The sequence below is a fragment of the Salmo trutta genome, chromosome 15 (genome assembly GCF_901001165.1).
Source record: "Salmo trutta chromosome 15, fSalTru1.1, whole genome shotgun sequence".
Lineage (NCBI taxonomy): Eukaryota > Metazoa > Chordata > Actinopteri > Salmoniformes > Salmonidae > Salmo > Salmo trutta.
This window is the reverse complement of record NC_042971.1, coordinates 26775430-26799312: the sequence shown is the minus strand read 5'-3', so window position 1 is coordinate 26799312 and position 23883 is coordinate 26775430. Positions and strand designations below refer to the sequence as shown.

At 43.7% G+C, this 23883-nt stretch overlaps 1 protein-coding gene across 5 annotated transcripts in view; it reads left to right on the top strand.

Annotated features, from left to right (window-relative positions):
• The window catches only part of cadm1a (cell adhesion molecule 1a), a 413170-nt gene that overhangs the window by 294147 nt on the left and 95140 nt on the right, over positions 1-23883 (top strand). For 4 of the 5 annotated variants that reach the window (XM_029690813.1, XM_029690812.1, XM_029690809.1 and 1 more), the window contains exon 2: positions 17690-17707. The exons of the other annotated variant lie outside the window; for it this stretch is intronic. In XM_029690813.1, coding sequence (XP_029546673.1) covers positions 17690-17707 — 18 coding nt within the window. The remainder of the gene's footprint in view (positions 1-17689; positions 17708-23883) is intronic. 5 annotated transcript variants of the gene reach the window in all.

The following is a 23883-nucleotide window of genomic DNA, read 5'->3' as shown; positions in this document are numbered from 1 at the left end:
GTCTCTCTTTCTCTAGCCTCAAGCCATGGCTGATTGATAGCTGTGATATCCGTGGAAAGGGATTGCTGTGTGTGTGGGTGGTGGGGGGTGGGGGTTAGAGGGTTGTGTGTGTGCTCGTGCGTGCATCATGTCTATTTCAAGAAGAGGTGGAAGGGCGGGGAGGATAAAGATAAAAATAGTGGGTGAAGATTAGAAATTTGAGCACCGTTTATAAACCTCTGTTCCTTTTTACACACTCGGGACAGTAGGAAGCAGGTGTTTGTGACAGGTCTGATTGAGCCTCAGCAAAATACATTGAAATAATATCCAAATTGGAGAAAGCAGTGTTTGCTGTGCTTTTCTGTGATTGGTGTCAAGCCTGATGGATGGCACTACCCAGGGAGGCCGTCATCCGATTGGCTGGCTGGGGAAACAAAGGTGTCAGCAGAGGATCAGAAATTGGAAGTACACGGAAAGAACCAGAAAAATAAACCCCTCAGAGCTCTTTGTGAATGACAGACCGGGGTCACAGCCTGTCTCAATACCAGAATGGTGCTTTGATAATGCCAATTTCATAGGTGGAGAAATCGCTAGGCGATAAGGGGAATACTCAGAAGGCAATAAGTGTGTCTGATGTTGACACAATTAGTTTTCTATTGGTTTGTGGAATTATATCTTGACCCATTCACATTGAGTGATGACCTGTTTTGTGAAGGACTCCATACTACATCTTTGTGATAAATCACAATGAACGATTAAATAATTTAGGAGTCGATTTGCTGTCAATGACCAAGTGCCCTAGTGCCACCAGTTTGATAGTAATCAAAGTCATTGATTGGCTTGTCTGAGCACCGATTTCCACTGCTAAACCTATCCTAATCCCACTGTATCAGTGTGGATTAGCACATCACTGCCGTTCTGCTTCTCCGTGCCCGTTAAAAAATGGAGTGCTCCCTTACAGTTTAATTTCAGGCCAAAATGTCCCGGGGCTTGTAGTTTTTCGGGTAATGGCATGCGGGGAAGCACTTAGGCCGACCTAACAGTGTGCAGTAAATCTGCCGTTTTGTGAGTAATGGCACATACACACATACACGTGCACACATACACACACTTCATCGCAGTGTTGATTACTCTATTAAAAAGTAGCTTATATACTGTGATTTTAGAGTAAAAATACAAGATATTGATAATTTTCTTTCCTACCCAATGCAAGGAAGCACCTTGAACTGAGTTAGATTTGATATCAAATCTGAGGAAGTCTAACCATCATTTCAACCAGTTTTGCCAGGTGGGTAGTTTTGGTTAAAGGAACATTAGCTAACTCAGGAATCTCTCCCAGTTACACTATTTGAATTAGACCTAGGCAGAATTGTTATCTTGTGTAATAAAGATCCCTACTTATGTGGACACCCCTTCATATTAGTAGATTCAGCTATTTCAGCCACACCCGTTGTTGACAGGGGTATAAAATCGAGCGCACAGCCATGCAATCTCCATAGACACACATTGGCAGGAGAATGGCCGTACTGAAGAGCTCAGGGACTTTCAACGTGGCACCGTCATAGGATGCCACCTTTCCAACAGGTCAGTTCATCAAATTTCTGCCCTGCTAGAGCTGCCCGTCAACTGTAAGTGCTGTTATTGTGAAGTGGAAACATCTATGAGCAACAACTGCTCAGCCGCGAAGTGGTAGGCCACACAAGCTCACAGAACGGGACCATCAGGTGCTGAAGCGTGAAACGCGTAAAGCCTAAGGTCACTGTACGCAATGCCAAGCGTCGGCTGGAGTGGTGTAAAGCTCGCCACCATTGGACTCTGGTGCAGTGGAAACGCGTTCTCTGGAGTGATGAATCACGCTTCACCATCTGGCAGTCTGACGGACAAATCTGGGTTTGGCAGATGCCAGTAGAACGCTACCTGCCCCAATGCATAGTGCCAACTGTAAAGGTTGGTGGAGGAGGAATAATGGTCTGGGGCTGTTTTTCATGGTTGGGGCTAGTCCCCTTAATTCCAGTGAAGAGAAATCTTAACACTACAGCATACAATGACATTCTAGAAGATTCTGTGCTTACAACTTTGTGGCATAAGTCTGTTTCAGCATGACAATGCCCCTGTGCACAAAGCGAGGTCCGTACAGAAATGGTGTGGAAAAACTTGACTGGCCTGCACAAAGCCCTGACTTCAAACCCATCGAACACCTTTGGGCTGAATTGGAACGCCGACTGTGAGCCAGGCCAAATCGCCCAACATCAGTGCGCAACCTCATTAATGCTCTTGTGGCTGAATGGAAGCAAGTCCCTGCAGCAATATTACAAGATCTAGTGGAAAGCCTACCCAGAAGTGTGGAGGCTGTTATAGCAGCAAAGGGGGGACCAACTCCATATTACTGCCCATGATTTTGGAATGAGATGTTTGATGAACAGGTGTCCACATACTTTTGTAGTGTAGTGTATTTAGTTGTAATGTGTCAACTGCCTCACGGCAATGTGTATTCCTGATTTGTAGTGTGACTGAAGCTTGGAGAATGATGGAATTCCCTGTAGATTTCATTTTACCTACCATCATGTACAGTCATCTGGCTCTGTGTCTGAGCAGAATATATATGTCCATCATATTGAGATTACCTTTCCAGGACAAGTGTCCAGGAGTTTAATTGACCTGTGTAACTATGATACTAGGAAAAAGCAGGTGTGTGGTTGTGGAGTTTCACTCCATATTGGAAGCATACTGACTAGACAAAGAACAGAGAAAACCACTCTTCAGAGTGGTTCATATGATCTTAGGCTAAACAATCTAGACTTAGGCTAGCCATGTCAAACACCAAACACTCCTCGCTCTCGTCGTTCAATGAGCTACATTGTACTACTCTCAAAGCTTCCTTCAGAAATCCAAATAACTCTCTTTGCTTCTTAACTGGAGGAGAGAGGGAAAGAAAGAAAAATCCATACGGCTCATTGCAATGGCCACCGAAATCCTCCAAAAGTCCCTCTTCTGATTTTGGCGCTCAACTCCAGCGCTAGAACCCATTTCTAAGAGCCTCCCCCATCCCCATGCAATTTTATCACTCCCTCAAATCTTAATACCTTTGTAAGTAGGGCATTGAATCTAAAGCTATTTGTTTGATACTGACTTTACCCTCTAATCCTTTTTCAAATGATACTGATGAGTCCTTTCAATTGAGACATCACATCATAATGTTATGTATTTTCTTCCTTTTTTCTCCCGTATTCGGTCTTTCCTTCATTCTTTTATTTACTCCCACCCCTCCCTACCTTGCATCTCCCACAATTCCCTAATCTTTTTGAAGTCACTGCCTTCCACTGGTGGAAGTCTGACAGATGCTGAAAATGGGATTGAGTGGTAAATTGAATTACGCCAGAGCATAATATGCCAGAATGGCAGGTGTACAGTGGTGGCAGTGTGGACAGCCTTGATTGGTGGCAGCTGTGAAAGCTAGTCTTGTCTTTTGGATGACGTCTAAATGGAGTAGCGACAGTCCGTGTCATTGTGTTGGGGAACAAGAACCACATTTGGCCACGAAATGGGTGGCAGGAGACGAATCCTCTCACGGTAGTTTGCCTCACAATATTGCTCGGCATCGAGGGTTCCGCATCATCTTCCAGAGCTGTCGTGATGAACACATCTTCTCTTGTTTCCACTAGCCTATAGTTGGCAACTCCACTTCAAAATATAATTATAATGTTGTCCATGACACTCTAGTTGTTCTCCTCAAGCTCTGAAGCTAACCTTATTCTGTTGTTTCGGCTAGTTTTGTGGACTCTGTGTTGTGGTAATAATGCATGACCAAGTAATTTGTAGCTATGCCGTATTCAGCATGGACATTTCCTAGATACTTCCTTCATACTCTCTCTGACTGATGTTTTCTGATCTAGTTACATTATACATCAAGTTCAGCGGTTCAAAACAAACTGATATTTTTACTCGATTTGGGGTTTTGGGCAGCAAAATCTCAACATTAAGGATGACTAATTAAGACAAAGAGGGGACAAAGCTTTGGCCCATCGTCAAGGAGCCACTACTGTCTCCTGTCTTATTTTGGCTCTAGAGAGGTCCAAAGAATTGCACTTGTTGCCTTTCTTCTGAGTCCTCTCCCAGTTGCCGGTGAAGTCATGCTATTCTACTTCCCCATGTCCATTTGAAAATGGAGTGCTCCCTTAGTTTCATTTCAGGCCAAAATATCCTGGGGATTGTTGTGGGGTTTTTTCAGGAAGAATCTGCATAACGCTTCATCACAGTGTGGCGCGAAGTGCAAGGACTGTTAACACCTCTGCAAAATTCCTACAACTTCTAAGAGTCAGGAGAGTGTGCAATGTCCCACTTATTTTACTGTTCCACACTTCTAATATGATGTTAGGCTAGGCTATATCCGCATAGTACCACCGATTCACTGCTCATTGGGTGAGGAGAGATTTAGAATGTCATTTGATGGCCTCTGTGATGGAATATTTGCAACACGCCGGGTAACCTTTTCCCCGTAACCGCCGATTTGTAACTGAATGTCAGTAGCTTAATTTAAACGGAGGGGCACATAGAATAACAGCTGACAATTAATTTGTTCGCTGTTCTCCGCTCTTTGTTCCTCTCAAAGTATGTGTTATGACAGTGTAATAGCTGCCACCATAGAACTAGAATCTATCTAATTCTAGTTCTATGGCTGCTGCAACCCCAAACTACTACAGTAGAAGTTTTTGTCCTGAGGTTTACACCAAGTAAAAGGGAAGAGTTTGCGGATATCTTCTGCAGGACCTGGGTTGGTTGTTGTTTTTACCCCTCCCTCATTCCCTGGGTCGGGAGAATAACTGCCACCTCCAAGTGCAGCCAATCCTCTGAGGTAAATGTGTTTAGCCCTGTGTGCTGCGCGGAGGGGGGAGGTGAAGACAGCCTGGGCGTGTGATGAATGACAACTCATTCAACAGCAGCTGCCCCATTTTCAGCCCGTCGACAATGACGCGCACTGCGGCGACCCTCTCCCTCACTTTCCTCTTTCTCTTGCAGTCTTCCCCCTCTATATCATTCTCTTTCTCCTCTCTCTCTCTCTCTCTCTCTCTCTCTGTGTGTGTGTGTGTTATCTAACTGGCAAGGAAGGACCTTTGAGAAGGGAAAAGAGAGACACAGAGAGAGAGACTCAAAGCCTACGGGAGTATTTTGTGTAGTCCCCCCAGACGTCCTCAAGGATAGACATGTTACTGATACATGTTATGTCTTCTGGGATTTACTCAGAGGACGGTGGGCCTTTCATCCCTGACATGAAGATAGAAGGGACGTTGTTGGGCCTGTGACATCACAATGCCTTCTCTTTTAGAGAGTGGCATAAAAAGGAAGTATCATTCCCCCGCCACCCTTTGAGTAAAGAGCTCTGTAATTGGTTGAAACATCTGCTCTTTCCCCTTTCCATTTCTGGAGGTAATTGGTGTTTATTAAGTATTATGGCCAGTATTTGCCTATGTCAACTCAATGGAGTAAGATATAATAATATTGCCTTTTTTAGTTGACGCTGGTTTACACATTCATGAATTCAGCGGAGTGATGAATTGTTTGACTATAAGCGTTAGAAGCAACAAGAGGCGGTTATTTTTGATGCGATAGAATTAGTCTGCTGTCTGCCGTCCCATCTGCGACAGTGATTTGAGGAATGGAAGGGATGCCCCTTGCCACTCCCTGCTAATGAGCAGGTTTTATCTGGAAATTAAACCACAGTCTGTGAAAATATAGTCACAATTGTTTACAAATCAATCAAGCGAGTCAAGCGAGGATCCCGCAATTCGCCTGTGGACCAAGCTTTTCTTCCATCGCCAGATAAGTGCGATTAAAAAGGGAATGGGTACTTCCCAAGGCAATGGGAAATACGTGATGGGGCCATCAACATGGGCTTGACACCAGACATTCAAGGATTTATTTTTACCACAACTCAATGTAGGCAGAATGGGAGCTTTAGGGGGGAAAAACAACAATCAGTGCAGTGGAAAAAGAGTGGACCCTGTCTTTGTCAAAGTGCAGTGGGAAAAGCGACGGCTGTGTATTCTGCATCCCCTGTGTTTCTCTTTTGCCTTGTCAGAGACAGTGCATAGTGATCCCCCCCCCCTACATTATTTGACTGTTTATCCTCTACAGGAATACTAGCTGGCTGCATCACTTGTTCCTGCTCATACAATCTCTGCAGATTCAATTATACGCTGCTCTGGACACACTGAGAAATATGAGAGGATGAGAAAGAGAGGGAGGTATGGATAAAAGGTGGGAGAGAAATAGAGTAAGGGAGAGAGAAGCATGCTAGAGGGAGAGAGGGAAAGGGAAGGAGGGAGGGAAAGAGGGAGGCTAATGCAGAGCATTCCCTGGAGGCATGTATTTATGCTGGGGGAAAATCTGTGATGCTGGAGTGGATGATGTAATGGTACCCTACTGTATAATGATCAGCAGTGACCTCCTAAATGAGAGGATTAGTCCAAGAGGCCTGAGCTGTGCAGAAATAATGGGCCCCGGGCTCAGTGGGTGTTTAGCCTTCGCTTGACACAGCAAAAAAAACGAATGGGGGAGATGCCCTTGTATCCCACCACTGCCACCAACATGCACTCACTGTCACGGTAGAATGTTGTTGTCATATATCATGAGAGGCCCCCTGCTCTCCTGCTACATCAGTGACCAGACAGACAGCAGAGATCTAGGGGTCATGTGCATCACAATGCTTAGCACCAGCACGTCAGTGGTCCATTGTCACAGCTCCATTGCACAGACACCGACCCAAGTCACACAACCAGACGATATGAGGTGCGTTTGCTAGGTATAAGCAAACAGATGCTCACAAATGCTGACCTTCTCAGTCTTTTGATAGGGACCTGTTGGGGAATGACCTGGAGGTTCAATGACAAATAGACACATATTACCCTGGTCGGTGGTCATTTAACCGATGTGCTGACAATTACTAACACAATAGGAGTGAACCTCCATGACCGAAAATAGTACAACCATCTAAAAATGTAGCCTAGTGTATGTGAAGAGTTGTGCTGCGGTAAACATCGCCCTCACCACGGCACAACAGATGAGAGTGCCTGTGAAGGAGAATGAGCGAGAGGGTGGTGGGGGCTTGTTGTCATTTCTGTCAGGCAGCGTCAGGGCAGCCTCCAGGTTTGAACACAGGGCTTAGGAGTGAATATGTGGCTAATGGTTGACTGCGGGCAACGCTCTCTTTTGTGTGCTCTGATCAGGCGGATTAAAGCATCCGTATTTCTGCCTCTCCTGGTATTACCTTGTAGAACGGGATATGTTTTAGTATTTCCGCTAAGGAATATGTAGGATATGTAGACCCGACCAAGATGATTGAATTTAGTAAAGAGCCAAAAACAGGGCTAAGAGAGAGAGGAAATGGAGAGGCAGGGCATTGTAGTCTCAGCAGAATTCCGACTCATGGCTTCTAAAGGGTTTGGCGCAAACCTTTGTATTGGAGCACTTTTTAGCCTACCTCTAAAACACATTTTCACTGCAGGATGGGATATGTGTTGAATATGTGGCATGTAGGCTAAATTGCGAAAGGTTTATGGAAAAAATATATGTGTTTATCTCAGATGGAAAGTAGATAGCCAAATGTTTTTCTGCACGTCACCATACATCTTGTAGGCCCCAATACAATTGGTAAATTATGAATATAAAAGTGATAGTACGCTCTTCAATAGATTGCTCTCTGATATTGATATCTCTCCACATAGCCTAGCATTGCAATTTGATTAGCAACATATTGCCAGTATGTGAAAAAGAAACCAGAACAGATTCTGGTCTGAAATAGGCTACATTGTTTTATTTTCCTATGTCTTGCTCTTGGCATGAAGGAATATTTGTTATTGAGTAGTACCTCAATTCCTTTCATTACATTCCTTGCATTGTATACGTTAATGCAGGGTTTCTGTATCTTTTCAGTCCAGTGTTGTCCAGTAATATCTGTCCTATGCATTTTGCCATGGCTAATACTGTGTTCTTTAGCTTAAACATAATAACAAAATATACTGCAAAAAAATTAAAAATGATCATGTTTTATTCTCGCTGACTGTATCTTTTATTTTGATGATTGTTAGTTCTCAAAGATTCTACAATAAAAAAAACATTCTCTTTTCCGTTATCTTTTCTAGATAATTTATATTGTTCTTTATAAAGTGTTTTTCCATCCCAATTTACACTTTTTGGACTGAAGCAACCTGATAAAACACTTAGGCGGCCCACCCAAGGATTTCAATGGCAGAAAAGCCTTGAATAACACTATCTATGATCTACCAATGTAGAGGCTAATGTCCTAGGAATGCATTTCAGATTCAGAAAAAAAATGTTTTTGCCCCAACATTGGGCATTGTGTTGTCGAACACACCCTCAAGAATTTCGCTACACCCGCAATAACATCTGCTAAAATATGTGTATGTGACCAAGGCAATTTGATTTGATTATGCTTTGAGTCATAGTCCCTCGTATGAGCCTTACAAACGACTGTAGCCTAAATACATTCATGCCTATGCACAAGTAGGCTAGAATTGATCCTAGTCACCTCATAAAAGTGTAAGTGCAATAGTGCATCCATAACGTATAAAATGGTTTATAAAAAGTGATCCTGAAAACTCAAATTCCAACTCATCAACTGGATCTGTTTGTTTGTTGTCCCTGGAAGTGGTGTGGTGGCGGCAGGCCCCATGAATCAGCCTGAATGGAGCTCGTTGAATGGCCCATCGCTCTAGGTACAGTTGAGCGGTCCGGTTATAAGTGTCATTCGCTGGGCTCGTAACCCCGGTCCCATGTCTGTCTGGAGCCATTGGGTTTCCATTACCACAAATCCATTCTGCTCATTTAACAATAATGACTGAGGCCCTGCCACGACCCCAGACTCAAGCTGGGCTAAGTCTCGTCCGAGAAGACACTAGACGTGCCTTTTGGTTTCGTCCAACCCAGACTAGACGTGCCTTTGGTTTAGTTCAACCCGGCTCCCATATTCACTGACTTATGGTTTCATCCAGGTTTTCAGTTGATAAACTTCAAAGTCCAGTTTTGATTTTCTCCTCTAAAGCCTAGATGACAACATTATGCTCAATGTAGGGTAAGTTGTAATTTTAAGCTACATATATTTATTGGCTATAGCCATCATGTTTTAGAACGCTTCTGTAACATAGAATCACTGACACATCTTTCCCGACAAATAAAAATGATATCCCAAACTATGTTTACTTTAAAATGTATTCCAAACAAAAACTATGATTGCGAAGTTAAACAAACCATACAACTCTATGCAGAATGACGGCCTGAACGGCACAAACTGTCATTCTGTTACAAAACTTTGCATCTGCACGGTTCTTCAAGTTAACTTGTTTTTGTAAAATGTTCTGTGGAAGTTGCAGTCCTTTTGCATAGAGTTGTATGGTTTGTTTAACTTTGCAATCATTGGTTTTTGTTTGACATACAGTACCAGTCAAAGGTTTGGACACACCTTCTCATTCCAGGGTTTTTCTTTATTTTACTATATTCTACATTGTAGAACAATATTGAAGACATCAAAACTATGAAATAATACATATGGAATCATGTAGTAACCAAAAAAGTCTGAAACAAATCAAAATATATTTTATATTTCAGATTCTTCAAAGTAGCCACCCTTTGTCTTGATGACAGCGTTGCACACTTTTGGCATTCTCTCAACCAGCTTCACCTGGAATGCTTTTACAACAGTCTTGACGTTTTTTTGGGGGTTACTACATACTATTTCATTGTTTTGATGTCTTCACTATTATCCTACAATGTATAAAATAGTAAAAAAAAAAATAAGGAAAAACCTTTGAATGAGTAGATGTGTCCAAACCTTTGACTGGTATTGTACGTTTTAAAAGAGAAAAGTCTGAGTCTCCGCATCATTCTGTTCTGTGGAATTGTCCTAAATCATACCTCATCACTCTGTAAATGGCCATTCAGAAAACAGCTTTACTCCTACTGAAGAAAAAAATACAGGCGCACATCTGAACCATTATTTTGTCACGCCATCTAAACAGGTTTTGGTGCCTGGCTGTTTTGTAAGATAATAACTGAGCGAGCCAATTTTGTTGCCGTGGTGCCTATGCCGCACGCCATGGCCTATCCAACCAATCCCCCTCTGATATGAGAACACGGTCGGCCCTCCTAACCTCTTAATTACACGACAGCGTGGCGGGTCACGCTCCAGCCCCCTGGTCCCCCCCCTCAGTCCAGTCAGTGGTGTCCATCTGTGCTTTCCCTGTACCCCAGCCATCCTGCTAGCAATACGGAGCCCTGTGCGCAATAGCCCAATGTTCCCCAAAACGGAAACACTGGGACCAGTAATAAGATAAAGTTCCTGGCCAAAGCACAATGCAACATGTGGTGGAGGGAGGTACAGATAGGGACATTGACTGTCAGTGCTACAATAAAAGACGCAATATTGGTGTAGGGCTTTATGTACTGTACAAGTGATACTATCAGGGCTATAGGTCACACTTACCATTGCCAATGGCCTTATATACCACAGCAACTACTAGTGGAATAATTATACAACCTCTAAACAGATGAGTTACTTTGTAGCTATGTACAGTGGTGGCTACCACTTTTGTGCACGTTTTTGTCTACATGGACAACATTATTTGCTGCAGTACTAAGTAGTAGTCAACCATATGTACAGTGCATTGGGAAAATATTCAGACCCTTTGACTTTATCCACATTTTGTGATGTAACAGCCTTATTCTAAATTTCTTATTTTTTTCTCTCATCAGTATACACATAATACCCCATGTGTGTGTGTGTGTGTGTGTGTATGTATATATATATATATATATATATATATATATATATATATATATACTTATGTAAATGTTATATATATAACATTTACATAAGTATTCAGACCCTTTACTCAGTACTTTGTTGAAGAACCTTTGGCAGCGATTACAACCTCGATTCTTCTTGGGTATGATGCAACAAGCTTTCTCCCATTCTTCTCTGCAGATCCTCTCAAGCTCTGTCAGGTTGGTCGCTGCACAGCTATTTTCAGGTCTCTTCAGAGATGTTAGATCGAGTTCAAGTCCGGGCTCTGGGTGGGCCACTCAAGGACATTCAGTGAATTCTCCCGAAGCCACTCCTGCGTTGTCTTGGCTGTGTGCTTAGGGTCGTTGTCCTGTAGGAAGGTGAACCTTCGGCCCCAGTCTGATGTCCTGAGCGATTTGGAGCAGGGTTTTATCAAGGATCTCTCTGTACTTTGCTCCTTTCATCTTTCCCTCGATCCTGACTAGTCTCCCAGTCCCTGTCGCTGAAAAACATCCCCACAGCGTGATGCTGTCTCCACCATGCTTCACCGTAGGGATGGTGCCAGGTTTTCTCCAGATGTGACGCTTGACATTCAGGCCGAAGAGTTCAATCTTGGTTCCATCAGACCAGAGAATCTTGTTTCTCATCGTTTGAGATTCTTTAGGTGGCTTTTGACAAACTCCAAGCGGCCTGTCATGTGCCTCTACCATAAAGGCCTGATTGGTGGAGTGCCGCAGAGATGGTTCTCCCCAGTTTGCTCAGTTTGGTCAGGGAGCCAGCTCAAGGAAGAGTCTTGGTGGTTCCAAACTTCTTCCATTTTAGAATGATGGAGGCCACTGTGTTCTTGGGGACCTTCAATGCTGCAGACATTTTTTGGTACCCTTCCTCAGATCTGTGCCTTTGCACAATTCTGTCTCGGAGCTCTACGGACAATTCCTTCAACCTCATGGCTTGGTTTTTGCTCTGACATGCACTGTCAACTGTGGGACCTTATATAGACAGGTGGACACCTGGATGATCAATGGAAACAGGATGCACATGAGCTCAATTTTGAGTCTCATATCTAAGGGTCTGAATACTTATGTAAATAAGGTATTTCTTTATTGTTCATTTTTAAATGTTGCATACATTTGTTAAAAAACTATTTTCACTTGTCATTGTGGGGTATTGTGTGTAGATTGATGATGGGAAAAATGTAATACCTTTTAGAGTAAGTCTGTAATGTAACAAATTGTTGAAAAGGGAAGAGGTCTGAATACTTTCCTAATGCACCGTAAACTGCCTTGCCCCTGGAATGTTTATTTTGAGTGGCACTTACGCAGCAATGGTTACATACGGTACATTCACATGCAAAGTGCAAAGTTAACATACAGGTGTAGGATCTTGATCGCCCTGTTGAAGGAGAACTTTCCTGCAATGTAGGAATTTAAAAGAGTGTATTTAATGTTTAAAAAGGCTTCTGAAGTTTGTAATTTCCACTTTGAAATGTCAGACTTGATTTTCCTTTACGAACATTTTTACAACCCCCTACATAAATGTCCATTAATTATAATCCACACTATAATTCACATTTCCTGATGCTGCAGGATTATTTTCCGGCTGTAGCGAACTGGCTCCAATTAAGATCCGACATCTGTACATTGTGTATGGATGGTCCTTACATCATTTATGTAGCCAGTATGTATGCTTTGTATAGCCTATTTAGCCTAGATAGTGCTGAATGAGTTGGCTTAGTGGAGAGAGGTCCACTCAGAGTGAGTCACTTTGTGTCTGCGGTTTACCCCTGACTTACATTAGAGCCATGAAGAGAGCCATGTTTTTTTATGATGACTCTCCGCCACTTATGGTACTTCAGTGCATCTTAACCTTACAGACGTTGTGCACAATCAGCGCCGTGCATCACAGCGCTCAGTAACAACAGACCTCATCAGTGGCTTCTTCTGTCTCAGCGGTGCAACGCGGAAACTCACACAAAATAACTTCATATTCCAAATGAGTCCTACACTGTGTCTGCTCTGCAGTGCACATAGTTTCCCCCCCTCTTGAAACACTAAGAAACCTACATTAATCCAAGATGTCCAGGTTTGATATTTTCCCAATCTCTCGGCGCCACCCATGATTGTGGTGGTGACCTCGCCTTCCTCTCCCAGGTCATGCTGGGACATGGCGGGGGAATTTTCCCATCACTGCCAGCTTATCAGTGTGACAGCGCGGGCGTTTAATCGCGGCGCTGCAGACAGCTGTTAAGTCCCTCTCCATACTGACTCAGACGCCGAGCGTGGATGAGCGAGCCGAGCCGATGCTTCCAGTGTAGGGGGGAGAGAGAGAGAGAGAGAGAGAGAGTGGAAGAAAACAAATGGCTGGTTCATAGGTTTCATAGAGCCCCACTGTGTCCCTGTTCAACAGCGGCCTTCGTCTCATCCCCTGGTGTGTGTGTGTGTGTGTGTGTGTGTGTGTGTGTGTGTGTGTGTGTGTGTGTGTGTGCGTGTGTGCGTGTGTGCGCGTGTGTGCGTGTGTGCGTGTGTGTGCGTGTGTGCGTGTTTGCGTGTGTGTGCGTGTGTGTGTGTGTGTGTGAGTGAGTGAGTGATATTTCAGACATGTAGATCTCTTTCTTGCAGTCTGTGTCACTTACACACACACAGAGTCACAGTGGCACACACACAATATAGTATGATCTCAATCACGAGAAGAATGCTCTCATGGTAATGTAGTCACAATTGGGTCACTGGGGCTTTGAAAACAAAACAAATTGTTACAGTGTTGACTGGAATAAGGTTGAATCCATTTTCATTCAGACTTTGATTCACTTCGGCGGCTTGTAAGGGAGACAATGGGAGAGCGGTATCGATAATTACTTTTTAATGTGGCACACTCATCATGTCCAATTTCATGGCCCTCCAGCTGCAGATTTCCGATTTAATCACGACATAATGCGGTTACACTCCACCTTTTGAATGGGGTGGGGGTGGAAGAGGAGGACCCAACTACCGCCAACTTCCCCATGTCTGGATCTGTGCCATTCAGACCTGGGTCAAAAATAGATTGCCTATTATTTTCTTTCAAATACCTTCGGTACACTTCATTTAGGGCTGGCGCACAGGGTGGGCGAGATTTGCACTTTTGGGACTACTACATAAAAGATTGACAAGGATGACAAGGTTAGAGGTATGGTTCCTCCAGTAAGGCCTTAGATCAGAGGAGGAAAGGGTTGAACTAATGTTAATGTAGAGAGTTCAGCAGAGGGTTAATGCTGTCAGAAGCTCCTTGACTTGATAGGATTTTGCTGACAGTAGCAGATTGCTATGTCTGGATTATTAACCTACTGTAGGTCTGCAATACAAACCATATTACATATGCAATAAGGCCCGTATTTCTATTGAGGCTTTGAATATGAACTTGGTGGTCATTTTCTGCTGCTGCTATAGAGATTCTTGCAGGTCTCTCACACCCAGAAATGTTTGTGTGTCCATGCATAGGGATGGGGATGTGTGTGTGCGAGAGAGAAGGCCGGCCTGTCTTTGAGCTGTTCTGTAGCCATTTTATGAAGTGAAGTGTTCTTGCGGGCTGTAGAGGTGATTTTAAAGAGAGGCATCAAGCCTTCATTAATGCAGCCCAGCCTGTCTGACCCCTGGTTAATGTTCCTATCATTTTTAGAGTAGGGAGTAGCTACCTTTCATTTGAAATGACTCATGTTTAATGCATCTCTCTGGTTCCAGCATTTAACCTCCACAGTTGTTGGAGGGTTGGATGGTTGCATACCGGCGACATGGCCATGCCGGGCAAGAGGGCTTGGCGGGTTAGCCAGGCAGCCCCCCTCAGGACCAGTGGGGTTGAAATGGCCATGCAGAGTTATTCACACCCGTCTGGCATTTACTTAACATTGCAAGCCCCTTCCCCCTGGCCTGTGTTCCAGGAACCTGATCTCCAGGGTGGCCGGGGTCCCCCCGTGGCTCTCTGAACCACTTAGTTGCCGTGGCCTGGGCCATGACTGGAATCCTTAAGCAGGGGAGACTGGCTTGCGGTGGTGCTGGGGTTTTGGGTGTGCGTGTGTGTTTGTTTTGTACTCGCTCTGTGTGTGTGTGTAGTGGGTAATAATTTGATCTACTGTATAACTCACCTGCAACCCATAATGAGACCATGCCATTTATATTCAAAAAGTCTATCAAATGCATATCATATCATTTGACTCCGTAAGATAAATAGCAATGTGCAAGCAGGACTATTGTTGAGTTACAGGAATAGACTATCACGAAAGGTCAGAGAATTTAATATCAAAGGCTAAAACTTGTTGACCAATAGAATAGTGTAAAAGTGAACTTCCAACCAGATATCAGACCTACAGGATGTTATCACAACAGCCTCTCTGCTTTCCAGAGGTGTGACAGAATGGGTGATGGGGAGAGCAACACAAATAATTCAGCATTCCTGAGAAACACACAATAATCTTCATACAGTGTTGATAAGAGTCACTTCAGGGGCCGCCACTATGTGTGTGTGTGTGTGTGTGTGTGTGTGTGTGTGTGTGTGTGTGTGTGTGTGTGTGTGTGTGTGTGTGTGTGTGTGTGTGTGTGTGTGTGTGTGTGTGTGTGAGTGTGTGTGTGTGTGTGAGTGTGTGTGAGAGTGTGTGAGAGTGTGTGTGTGTGTGTGTGCGTGTTCATGGCTTTTAGCCTGCTAACGTCAGAGTGAGTAAGAAACGTACACGAATGATTAAAATAAAAATCTAATCGCATTTTATTCATCACATGCTTCGTTAACAACAGGTTTAGACTAACAGTGAAATGCTTACTTATGGGCCCTTCCCAACAATGCAGAGAGAAAAACAGAAAGATACACAACAATAACTTGGCTATTTATGTCAGTAGCTAGGTTTCCATCCAATTGGCGGCAGATTGTAATGCGAATATTCTAAAATCTGCATTCAAAACAATATGCACATTTTCCCACCAGAAGTGAACTTGGTGTGGATAAAAGTAGCGTGATGACGTAGTGCACATAAAAAGTACTTTTACGGTTAAATTCCCATGTACTGAATAAAAAAATACAAGTTACAAATGACTTTCCATCGCATTTTCAACTCTACTGATGGTTTAGTAAAAAAAAATGTTTGGCTCGAGCGCAGCTTGCCAACAGCTAGCAGATACAGTGCCGTTAGGCTTGCTGACATTATGAGATTATTACGGACAAAAGAGTGAGATGAATCATGTCACCAGAATAAGACCCTCGATATTTATTGGGAAGGAGTATCAATCGCCGTGCACTTTGACCCCCCTGTGAAGTTCATCATAACTTATTTCATCTGTAGCCTAATGAACTGCATGCTTTCTCCAGTTGTAGTGGGAGGACCACACAACATGCATGTGTCATCGCGTGACTCCAACTTGACTTTGATAGTATGGTTATTATATCAATATTTGCGCATAAAGGTGTTTCCACCCCCCATTTCTCACAGAATACATTTTACAGACACAAAAATATCCCACCTTGTCTAGAGTATTTTGGAACATTTACATATTTGGAAAGTTTACAGAGAAATGTGCTGTTTCCATTCCATCAGGCATGTCGTGAAGAGTCTTATCCGATATGTACTTTACTCGCTTAAAAAGGTTGGATGGAAACCTGGTTTATGTATCAGTGTTGATGAATCTATTACTGTGCTCATGGAGGCCTGGAGGGCTTTGGTGTACTCAACCTGCTGACAATCTCAACACTTCATTTCTATATGCATAATTAGGCTACTAGTACTAGGCTATACTCTGACAAACAAGGTGCTATCTCGAACCCAAAATGGTTCTTCAGCTGTCCCCATAGGAGAACCCTTTGAAGGACCCTTTTTGGTTCTAGGTAGAACTATTTTAGGTTCCATGTAGAACCCTTTCCACAGCGGGTTTTACCTGGACCCAAAAAGGGTTCTCTTCTGGGGACAGCCGAAGAATCCTTTTAGAACCCTTTTTCTAACGGTGTACCACTTGTGTTTTTACTTGTTGGTTTGTTTTGTATCAGTAGATGGTTGGAGAGATTCAGTCTGATTGCTCAGCAAAGTTCAATGGAAGAAATCTAGACGATGTCAGCCGATGACACATTTTAGACCATTTCAGACCATCCATTAGATGCATCTGTGCCACAAATACGAGTTGAAATGTCTCTCAGGATATAAACGGAAACCAAATAGGATATATTTTCTTTTCAGTCTCCACTCTGAAAATTTCAACTGATTTCTCAGCTACTAGGAGAAATCGACAGACTCCCACTTGTCTCTTGGAGAATTGATAATTAGTATGTCACTGTGATTGAAATTTGGCAAATGTTGAAGGGATATGGGTTGTCTAATCAGAACCAGCCTCAGAGCAGAATCCTGACGCTCGGTTGGCGTAGGGCGGTTTTTAAAGACGCAACGGGTGACAAATGAATTGCATTATGGGTGAAGATGCTCATTTTCAGGGGGAAAGCGATGGCAGAAACCACAGATGGACAAATCTGGTACCTAAGAGCTCTGAAAGGGTGTCATTTGCTTTCACTGTCATATGAATTGAACCACCAATAAGCTTGTGCTTGCTATTCAGACCAATTCTGAGGTGTTCAATATTAAGCTATGTTTATTATACTATGATTATGTCTAGCTGTATTGAATATGACTTATAACTGAAAAGTCAAATCTTCTACTGGTGAATTGACTGAATTGAAATGCCATGTGTGCTATTGAATGAATGAAACTATTCACCCTTTCCCTGAGAAGAAATCAAGCACCCTAGAAATCCCTTCTCTCTGCCTTCATATGTTGGCCTCACGCTATGCTAGTGAGCTACCTCTCCTCTGCACTGGTGATGTTGGGGGCTGTTAAGCTGTGGTGAATGGGGCTTATCGCTAATGCTAACGCTACTCTCTCTCTCTTTTCCTTCCCCCTTTCCCCTGACACAGGAGCTGCTCAGTACCCAGGTAAACCCCCTCCCACCTCCTTCTTCTCTCATTTCATTGATTTCTCTCTCTTTCTCACTCGTGCCCTTCTCTTCTCTCTTAGTTTTTACAGAATGGTCGCCTCGCAGCGTCTAGCGTTTGTGTGCTGCATACTAACTATCGCAGTGGTCTTTCCATATCAATTTTCTTTTATCACACTTTTTCTCTCACTGCCTTTCCTTCTCCTCTGTTTCCGTACATCTTCTCCCGCCGCCGTCGCCGCTCCATAGCTGCTGATAGACTCTCTCTCTGGCTTCTGCACCTGCTTTTGTTTCTTCTTCACGGCTTTTCTCATTTTGTTTTTGCAACCTTTTGCTCTCTATAGCTGGTCTAGGGTCAGTTTCGTTGAATACTGCATAATGGATGATGTTAGACATGGGGGCAGGGAGAGCTGATCTTAAAACCAGTTTGTGTGAGCAGAAGGTCACTAGACTAGAGCTACAGTTTGTCACATTCTCTTTTTCTTGTCAGTGTTGTTTTGTGTTAGGTTTTTAGATGTTGATGGTCTGTGCTATGTGATATTGTTTGCATTGTCGATAAAACAAAGTGTTTTTGTGAATGAATGATGATATTGGAAGGACTTCGATGAACCAGTTTAAAAGCTTATCATCTCACATGCCTCACTAGAATATATCACAAGTTATTCATAATGGAATCATTTTTATACTCCTTAGCAAAACCTAAGAGGTTATTTTAAGGATGCCACTTCATTCATACTTAGTCACTTTTAAATGGATGGCAAACCAGGACACACCTGCTTCAAAACAACACCGTTCCTCATTTGCCTGCTAACAAGGCCTGTTTTAGGCCATGGTACCATGGCAAACTGGTCTGAATTTGTGGTTGGAACTAAAAGAAATGACACAAGCTACAAAGTAAGGCCTATTTTTTTTGTCTTCAACTTGACTGTCTTTCAAACAGTCAGCCACAATGAAATAGCACTTTAGCAGTTAGCATACATTCACTACTGTCTCAACAACTCTAGTACATCTCCAGTCCTGGAGAGCGGATGTGGATGTCTTTATACCATCCCAGCTCATCTAATCATGGTCTAAATTGAAGACCACTATCAGTTAAGTCACTGAATCAGGTATGTTGGTGCAGGGGTGGAACCAAAGCCTGCACACTCTGTGGGTCTCTGGGACCAGAATTGTCCAACACCTTCCCAGCCTCCTATCCGAACCAGACCGTTGACTTTTAGCACGTTAGCTGTAGACTACTGTAGACAGAGGTTGAGGACAGTCAGACGATGAAACTAGACGGCCCGACAACGCCCCTCACTGCGGCACGGGCGATTAATGCTCCCACCCACCCCCCCATCCACATTCAATCACGCCAAAGATGCTGAGCCAGTATTGAACTAGCGTTTGCAAAAACACTGCCTCGCTTGGCAGAGGGCCTGGTGTGTGTGTGTGTTTAGCCCCTGCCTTCGATCCAATTATTAATGTCACCCTCCGTTATTTATACGTATATAAATTAGAATTGAGCTGCGAAAGATTCTTCCCGAGGGGGATTGGATAGGGCCCAGCCCTTGCTAAGAGGAGGACAGTCCTTCACGGCTCTATGCTCAGTGATCTCCTGTCCTATCCTACCACACCCGCTGTTATGCTGTAGTCTTCTACAACAGATTGCCAACTGAGCATCAGTGCTCTGCTCTCCTTCCCCTCTGCCAAAGACATACTGTACTGTACAGTCACCATCTATATATTAAGTAAAATACAAAAACTACAAAGCGCTTTATGGCTGGAGGACTGGTACAAGTTGCAGGCTGTAAACTTCCAGTAAATCCCTAAAGGACTTGATGGGGAAGCTGTTGATGGGAGAGCTGTTGAGGGGAGAGCTGTTGAGGGGAGAGCTGTTGAGGGGAGAGCTGTTGAGGGGAGAGCTGTTGATGGGAGAGCTGTTGATGGGAGAGCTGTTGAGGGGAGAGCTGTTGAGGGGAGAGCTGTTGATGGGAGAGCTGTTGAGGGGAGAGCTGTTGAGGGGAGAGCTGTTGAGGGGAGAGCTGTTGAGGGGAGAGCTGTTGAGGGGAGTGCTGTTGAGGGGAGTGCTGTTGAGGGGAGAGCTGTTGAGGGGAGAGCTGTTGACATTTTAGTAATTTAGCAGATACTTTTATTTTAATTTTTTTTTATTCCCACGTGGGGAGATTCCCCACGTGGGAATCACCCCACAACCCTGGCGTCGCGCTCTACCAACTGAGCCAACAGGAAGGAGTTTAGACCTAGCATAGCGTAAGATCAGGATCAATTCCAGTCCCTTTGAAGTCGGGAATTGAAATAAAATTATTCAGCTGACATTATGGGCATTTTCCCAATTTGTGATTTGAATTCTATTTCCTTTCCTGAACGGACGATAAACAGAGTCTGTCCTAATGATGTTTCGCAGGCACAGAGGAGTAGATACATTCTCCAGACACTTGATTAGAAGAAATACTTAGTAATGCAACACTGCGCCCGGTAAATCCACCACCTCTGTTATACATGAATGTTTCAGCCTGAGACCTTTGTGTTTCAGTCTAGATCAATTGTCTAGACTGATCCCGTTTTAGTATAACTGACTGGAATTAAATTTAGGTTAGGTAAGGTCAATAAAGTCCTATGAAAATGACCCAATCCAACAGAAAAGACCAACCAATGATTCAATGTACTATAACCAGGTTTACTAAACGTTTCATTCAACCTCTCAGTTGAATCAGGTGTCCCAAGTCCCGGAATACATGAAATACATGAAATTGGCTGCACTTAGCTGGAGCTTTTAAAACAGGACCTCCTAAATATGTCTTGTTGAACAGTGTCTGCCTCCTCGCTCTGACCTCAAGGACAAGCCTGTGCCACAAGGACTCCTTGCCCCCCCCCTCTCTCCCAACGCACTGATGACATTAGTGTGTATGTGTGTGTGCATGCAAGTGTGTTTATGTGTGTGTGAGAGAGGGGGTTCTTTCGGGGCAATCAATAGAGGGAGATGTGAGAGGAGCAGAGGACAGGGGCTTCCGCATGGCAGTTAATCTGCAGGCCACAGTACAGGGATTCATATCTGTGTTCAGATGGGTCCTTGAGATCACATACACTCTCTTCTCTCTCACAAATCACACACTCTTTCGCTCTCTCTTTCTCTCTCTCTCTCTCTCACGCTCTGCACGTGCGCACACACACACACACACACACACACACACACACACACAAGCCTGCTAGTACTGCACAATTTAAACACTTTCCCTCAAATTCCACCTTTCGCTGATGTGTAAATATTGGACTATAAATTGTGCCTTCCTGTATTATACTGATGCAAAAATGTTTATTCTATTCCACTAAGCTATTTACTATATGTTCGCGTTCTCATCTTTATTATGTGTTATTGTTATTGCATTGTCGAGAAGGAACCAGAGAGTAAGCAATTTCGTTAGACGGTGTATACCATGTAGAGGTCGACCGATTATGATTTTTCAATACCGATAGGGATTATTGGATGACCAAAAAAGACCGATACCGATTAATCGGCCGTTTTTTACATTTATTTGTAGTAATGACAATTACAACCATACTGAATGAACACTAATTTTAACTTAATATAATACATCAATAAAATCCATTTAGCCTCAAATAAATAATGAAACATGTTCAATTTGGTTTAAATAATGCAAAAACAAAGTGTTGGAGAAGAAAGTAAAAGTGCAATATGTGTCATGTAAGAAAGCTAACGTTTAAGTGCCTTGCTCAGAACATGGGAACATATGAAAGCTGGTGGTTCCTTTTAACATGAGTCTTCAATATTCCCAGGTAAGAAGTTTTAGGTTGTAGTTATTATAGGAATTACAGGACTATTTCTCTCTATACGATTTGTATTTCATATACCTTTGACTATTGGATGTTCTTATAGGCACTTTAGTATTGCCAGTGTAACAGTATAGCTTCCGTCCCTCTCCTTGCTCCTACCTGGGCTCGAACCAGGAACACATCGACAACAGCCACCCTCGAAGCAGCGTTACCCATGCAGAGCAAGGGGAACAACCACTCCCAAGTCTCAGAGCGAGTGACGTTTGAAACGCTATTAGCGCGCACCCACAATCTAGCTAGCCATTTCACATCGGTTACACCAGCCTAATCTTGGGAGTTGACAGGCTTGAAGTCATAAACAGCGCAATGCATTGCGAAAGCTGCTGGCAAAACGCACGAAAGTGCTGTTTGAATGAATGCTTACGAGCCTGCTGGTGCCTACCACCGCTCAGTCAGACTGCTCTATCAAATCATAGACTTAATTATAACATAATAACACACAGAAATACGAGCCTTAGGTCATTAATATGGTCGAATCCGAAAACTATCATCTCGAAAACAAAACGTTTTTTTCTTTCAGTGAAATATGGAACCGGTCCGTATTTTATCTAACGGGTGGCATCCCTAAGTCTACATATTCCTGTTACATTGCACAACCTTCAATGTTATGTCATAATTACGTAACATTCTGGCAAATTAGTTTGCAACGAGCCAGGCAATGAACACAAGAGCAGTGATACAATTTCATGCTAGCAGGCAATAGTAACTAAATATGCAGGTTTAAAAACATATACTTGTGTATTGATTTTAAAGAAAGGCATTGATGTTTATGGTTAGGTACATTGGTGCAACGACAGTGCTTTTTTCGCAAATGCGCTTGTTAAATCAACACCCGTTTGTCGAAGTAGGCTGTGATTCGATGAGAAATTAACAGGCACCGCATCGATTATATGCAACGCAGGACACGTTAGATAAACTAGTAATATCATCAACCATGTGTAGTTACCTAGTGATTATGTTAAGATTGATAGTTTTTTATAAGATAAGTTTAATGCTAGCTAGCAATTTACCTTGGCTTCTTGCTGCCCTCGCGTAACAGGTAGTCAGCCTGCCATGCAGGCTCCTCGGGGAGTGCAATGTAAGGCAGGTGGTTAGAGCGTTGGACTAGTAACCAGAAGGTTGCAAAAACGAATCCCCAAATCCCCCCTGAACAAGGCAGTTAAGCCCCGTTCCTAGGCAGTCATTGCCTAGTTAAATAAAGGTGTACTTTTTTTTTTAATCTGCAAATCGGTGGCCAAAAATACTGATTACCGATTGTTATGAAAACTTGAAATCGGCCCTAATTAATCGGCCATTACAATTAATCGGTCGACCTCTAATCCAATGCTTATCCTGTACATACCACTAATAAAACTAGAAACGCACACACTACGACACAGAGCTATGCCTGCAAAATTGCACACGTGCTTTGTCGTTGAATGGTTCTAGTCAATGTTTACTTGTGTGCCCTTTGCCTTCCTTTATTCTAGATCTCCTCCAAAGCCTGTTGAAAACACCAATGCAACCACTATATTTTCCTCTCAATTGATTGGTTTGCAGGTGTTGTAGAGCACACTGTTTGATGATGATGATTTTCATGAAGCAATTCAAATAAAAGTGGATTGTAAGTAAGCCTCACAAGGGCATGGAGACACCAGTAGAGAACAGACATACCAGACTAGATAGTAGTGAGCTGCAGGTTTGTGACTGTTTTGTGTTCGTGTACAAGATGGCTGTGGAGAGACAGCCAGGTGCTAGAGTCACGTAGCACATACACATACACACGCACTCCCTCTCACACACACACACACCACTAACCAAGAGGAGAAACAGTGAGTGGGGAGGGGGGGAGGAGGGGGGAAGAGGGATGCTGATAGCCTGTGTTCTGCTGCAGTGCCCTCTACCTCCCCACCTCTCTCTTTCTCTCTCTGTATCTCCCTCTTGTTCTCTCTCACCACCTCTCTCTCTCCTCCTTCAGCCCTTCTGCAGGGTCTCAGCCTGCTTTTGTTTATCTGGCTGGGGGTGGAGGAGAGGAGGCCCCTCCATCCGTACTTCTCTCTCCTCTCTCTCCCTGCCTCCCTCCCTCTCTCTCTCTCCTTCCTGAAAGAGATTTCCAAATGAGAGAGCATAATGGCGGGCCCTCTGGTAGCGCGCCCAGGCCACCACTGCCTCTCTGACACCCTCCCCTCCTACACATCCTCCCATCCCTCCCCCACACACACCCACAGACACACACACACCCTCCCCTCCCTCTCCCACACGCCCACAGACACACACACATCCTCCCATCCCTCCCTCCCCCCACACACCCACAGACACACACACATCCTCCCATCCCTCCCCCAC